The 5,016-nt window shown below is 47.3% G+C and overlaps 2 protein-coding genes across 2 annotated transcripts in view; one reads left to right on the top strand and one right to left on the bottom strand.

Moving 5' to 3' along the window:
* SQSTM1 (sequestosome 1) overlaps positions 1–2,279 on the top strand; it is a 4,259-nt gene extending 1,980 nt beyond the window's left edge. The window contains exons 4-7 of the mRNA XM_009995107.1: positions 43–135; positions 671–915; positions 1,153–1,360; positions 1,987–2,279. Coding sequence (XP_009993409.1) covers positions 43–135; positions 671–915; positions 1,153–1,360; positions 1,987–2,144 — 704 coding nt within the window. The 3' untranslated portion in view covers positions 2,145–2,279. The remainder of the gene's footprint in view (positions 1–42; positions 136–670; positions 916–1,152; positions 1,361–1,986) is intronic.
* Positions 2,280–2,863: 584 nt separating this feature from the next.
* Positions 2,864–5,016, bottom strand: part of LOC104386871 (chromosome unknown open reading frame, human C5orf45) — a 4,873-nt gene continuing 2,720 nt past the window's right edge. Inside the window, exons 4-8 of the mRNA XM_009995546.1 lie at positions 4,840–4,849; positions 4,313–4,449; positions 3,933–4,017; positions 3,157–3,415; positions 2,864–2,928 (exon numbers count right to left, since the gene is read on the bottom strand). Of these exons, the coding sequence (XP_009993848.1) occupies positions 2,864–2,928; positions 3,157–3,415; positions 3,933–4,017; positions 4,313–4,449; positions 4,840–4,849 (556 nt within the window). The remainder of the gene's footprint in view (positions 2,929–3,156; positions 3,416–3,932; positions 4,018–4,312; positions 4,450–4,839; positions 4,850–5,016) is intronic.

Here is a 5,016-nt window from a genome sequence, read left to right as displayed (position 1 = left end):
CCTCTGAGCTTCTGTGTGTGGTAACAGAAGTTGTTTTTCTAGAAGCTTCTACTAACAGCCAGCCTCCTCAGGACCCCAATGTCACCTTCTTAAAGAATGTTGGGGAGAGTGTTGCAGCTTTTCTGAGCCCCTTGGGTAAGTGCTTTACCATTTGTTATCCTAATCCCCGAGACTGGCTTAAAGGTCCCTTTGAACAGGAGCAGCAGCATCAGCTGTTGAGCCTGATACCACAACCCACCTCATGCTAATGCGGCTTGGAGGCTGCATAGTACTAGTTTACTCCTGGTACTAACAATGCCTGGGCTCACAACAGCCACTCAGTACCTTTTTCAGAGCCCTCCTTTGGAAGGAAAGGAGGGAAGATTACATGAACACGTTACTGCTGTAACACTGATTTTAGGTCAGCAGTGACTCAGGGTTTTGCCTGGCTAATGTGAACATTGATAACTCCTGCCCTGGCCTTCTAAACGTCAGCCTTTGCTGCCTGGAGGAAGATAATTATTTGGTGCTTAACTCTTCTTTGTTTAAAGGCTTTCCATTTTAATTCCTAGATGTCACATGGCAAATTGTAGCATTACAGAAGTATTACAGCATTTAGATCCATGTTTTTTTAGGACTGAGCTTTGAAAAAAAAATTTCAAGACTTCCTCTATCTTGAATGCATTTCTAGGTATTGATGTTGATATTGATGTGGAGCATGGGGGACAGAGAAGCAAAGTGACTCCTGCTTCTCCCAACCAAGAGAAGAACAGTGCTGAGACAAGCAGCAGTACTCCTAACCAGAATGTTCAGACCAAACCAGGCTGCAATAATCCAGATTCTGCTACAGAAGTAAATGTTGTTGCAGAGCAGATACAAGACATGGTGATAGATCCTGTGTCCACACCAATGGAAGATGCCACCTTCCACTCCCAGGTACAAGAACTATGACACTAGTATAATGCTTGCTGAGGCTTTACTAGAAAGGAAGATAATTAGCATGCACTGTGGGGTTGAATATTAAGATGTCAGGAGATACAGCACTGTTGCTGTACAGGTTTACAGCAAAGGTGGCCTTGTGGATGTAACTTCATATTAAAGGCAGGTAGTGGGAGCATCTATCCTACCTGGAAAGCACTGCAGCACCTGGATCTCTTTGTCTTCCTGTTTCAGGAACACTGTGAGTCCAGCAGCTTGTCAGGGGGTGAGGAGGACTGGACCCACTTATCTTCCAAGGAAGTGGATCCTTCCACAGGTGAACTTCAATCTCTGCAGATGCCAGAGACAGATGGTCCCAGCTCCCTGGAATCATCTCGGGATCCTCCCCAGCCAGGACCTACAGGACTGCGAGAAGCTGCACTCTACCCACATCTCCCACCAGGTATGAAAATGTATGCAGGTTTCATAACTGACAAGTAATTTCGCTCTGGAACTGCCACTGTGCTTAACACAGAAGACCTGATTTTAAAGATCGTAGAAACCCAGGTCACATAAGTTGCAGCTAAACTGGTTCATAAACTTTGTCAGCAGATATGGCAGCTCTTGTACCCTGTTAAGAGGTGGTCAGGTTCTCCTGAATGTGGGCAGCTAAGTCTTAACAAGACTTCTGACCTTAGATAACATGCCATTCAAACACTATGACATAAGGTGGCATCCTGAACCATGTCCTTGCTCTGGACCCTCTTCAAGAGAGCCCTTCAGTGCAGTATGCAGACTAATGCATCCTCTGACATTAAGACTATTCTGGTGGCCAAGCCACATAACTGAGATCAATAGCACAGAGTCCTTCAGCAGGGCCAGCTGAGTCTGGCTCAGTTTTCTTAGCTGGTTGTGTCTTGCCTCAAACACTTGCCCTCCTGGAAAACAAAGGAGAGCATGTTTTGTAGTGTGTAACCAGTTAGGCTAGATTCATGAGGATTAGTGCCAGCCAACCTACTGTGTGGTATTAAGGGCTTGGCTGCCTTGCCAATGATGTGAAAGATTTCAGCTTCATTCTTCTCTTAACAGAAGCAGACCCTCGCCTCATTGAATCTCTGTCCCAGATGCTCTCCATGGGCTTCTCGGACGAGGGTGGATGGCTCACTCGACTCCTGCAGACAAAGAACTGCGACATCGGGGCAGCACTGGATGCCATCCAGTATTCCAAGCAGCCCCCTCACTTGTAGTACGGGTAACAAAACCCCCTTTCCTTCTCACTGAAAGCAAACAATGCAGTACGACTTGCTCAGCGGTTATCTTTCTTCCTGCTAAGGGTTTGTGTCTCATGTTCCTACGTGCTTGTAGAATGGAGGAAAAATAAAGGCTTCCTGTGATGAGTCTGTGTGAGTGTTTAAGTGTCCCAGCTGGAGTTCTTGGCTCAGTCCTTCCACTTGTTTAACTAAGAGCATGGGAGCTCATCAGGCTGCTCTCTGTCCAAGGGCCTGCCTTTTTGCACATACCTTGGGGTACACCCTTAAGGCTACATTTCTGAAGGGAGTTAAAATGCTTGGCTGGGTCTGAAGCCTGCTCTGCAGCTCTAGAAGAAAGGGTTGCTACAGGAGATCTAAACAAAGAAGTAGTAGCACAGGGGAAAAGAGTTGTAGTTGGTAATGGGGAATCACAGAAATCAATGGTGCTGGCTAGATTCCTAGGAGCTTTCTCCTCCCACACTGACCTACTTCCATTCTTGTTCCTAGCTGATGAGGTTGCTAGACAACACCATGTAACCCTGGTACTTGCCCACTGCAAGAGTCTTCCCCAGACACAGCCATAGAGCAAGGAAACAGCTTTAATACTGGAGTTCTGTAAGGCTAAGAGTGAAGACAGCTTAAGGTCAAACTCTTGCCTCAGCACTTGAAATACAAAATAGGGACAAACAAGAAATCAAGACCAAAGATGCCTGAACTCAGAGATCATCATCAAACTCCTCACCTGTGCAGAAGAGGTGTTCACAAGAAACACTGCTTGGCTCTGGCCCAGCATTACTGATAACAAGGGTGCTTGTTCTCCTCAGGCTGTCAGAACAGACACCAGATCCTGCCCTTACCCACTGCCTTTGAGGTTCTCTGCACAACACATCCTCAGCTGAGCTGGGCAGTTTGGAAGCAAGCTGTTCAGTGCTAGCGACACACTTCTTCAATTCAAAACCTGTACCTTGAGGTAGAGTTCTTCCAGCCTGTGCTGAACGTCTGGCCATACCAGCACCTGCTGCAGTGGTGCTGTGTAACCCCATCCTTCCACTGCCCTCCTGTGGTGATGAGATGACCCTGGCACCATTTTTGCTGTAGTTATCAGAACTCGCAAGGAATTTTTCCCACTTGGAGGGTTTGGTACAAGCAGTTGGGGTTTGTGCGTTCTCCTCAGGCACTACAGACTCACAGGCAGCAGGAACCACACTGTCTGCAGAAACAGCACCTTCTCTGTCTTGATTAGTTGCTGCTACCAAACATTTCCTGCGCTGCAAGAAAGAGAGCTTGGTTATAAACTTAGCACACAAACCCAAGCTGCACTGGAGCAGGCAAAGGAAAAAGCACTTGGGTCCTTCAAATGCACCCAAATTCCCACCAGCCCCCTAGGGCAGAGCTGAGGCAGGTGTGCTGGGTAGGCTCATGAGCCCTGGGCTGGGAAGCCTCAGGCCAACTTCACTGGCAGGACAGGTGATAGCAGAGACCCCAACAACTGCCACCTGCAGAGCTGTCCCTGCTCAGCAAGGCACAGCAACAGAGGCTGCACCTGAGCTGATGGGGGAACCCTCACCAACCTCTCACTGACACGTAGTGATGGTTTTGCTTGAGTGAAACTTTTCAGAAGTCCTGATACAATTTCCTTCTCCTCAGCAGTCATGATAATAGAAGAACAGAGGAAGACTCACAAAAATTCAAACTCATGATGACACAGAAGAGGTCAGGAGAACACTGTTTTGTTTTACTGGCAGAAAGCATCTTCTACAACTAAAATACTTCAGAGGTTTTTACCTTTTTGGCTTGGTAGGCAAGCTGAAAAACTTGGTTTTCCTCTGCATGCTCCTGAACATCACTAGAGAGAAACATCTGGTGTTTCCTGGTCAAGAAAACCAGTCATGAAGAGCACTGATCAGCTCCACTGTGAGGTGTTTTTTTTTTCACAAAAGAGCAGAAATGTTCATAAAAAGCCTGGGTCTAGCAGTAAGAGAAATTTTACTTCCAAATAGAAAACCCCTGCCTAGGCCAGGTCACACATTGCAACCTGTACTTTGTTAGCTATCAGACTAGCTAACAAAGCTCCTTTCTGTTATCAGAAAGGAGCTCCCTCCCACATCTCCAAACCACACCTCACCACTCGGGGGCAGGAATTACAAAAAGAGTTTGTTCTGTACCTTTGTTCTTCCACAGTATTCTTCCCTTGGGAACAGAACTGTTGCCTTTCTGTACCTGCCTTCTCCTCCCCATCTTCCTGATCTTCACTGTCCTTGTCCAGGTATTTACTCCAGCGACTGGCTCCTGCCCTTCCCTCCTACAGCAGCAAAACACATGGTTCTCATTTCTGGTGTTGTTATCTCTGTGTTGAATGCCTCACACCACAAGGCAGTTTAGGCCACATTCCTGTATCACAGAATCACATAATGTCAGGGGTTGGAAGGGACCTCTGAAGATCATCGAGTCCAACCCCTGTGCCAGAGCAGGACTAAAAACTAAGGCAGATCAGTCAGAAAGGCATCCAGACAGGTCTTCTCCAGAGAAGGAGACTCCACAACCTCTCTGAGGAGCCTGTTCCAGTGCTCTGTCACTTTACAGTAAAGAGGTTCTTCCTCATGTTGAGGTGAAACTTCCTGTGCTCTAGTTTGAATCCATTGCCCCTCATCCCATCACAGGGCACAAGTGGAAAGAAGTATCGTGTTCCCACGTTCAGTGTCCTAGAGGGGCAGAGAGATTCCATGTACACCTCATTCCCTGCTGGAGCCTCTCTGGTGAGACATTCCCTTTCAGCTGTCTGAGCCCACATGCAGTGATCACTGATGTCACTTTGGTTCACCCAGGGGTCAGCGTGGGCTGGTATTTACCTTAGCTTTGTAGGTATCTC

This window comes from Chaetura pelagica, unplaced genomic scaffold, assembly GCF_000747805.2.
Source record: "Chaetura pelagica isolate M959 unplaced genomic scaffold, ChaPel_1.0 scaffold420, whole genome shotgun sequence".
Classification (NCBI taxonomy): domain Eukaryota; kingdom Metazoa; phylum Chordata; class Aves; order Apodiformes; family Apodidae; genus Chaetura; species Chaetura pelagica.
Note: the sequence above shows the minus strand (reverse complement) of the source record. Positions and strands in the feature narration are given on the sequence as shown.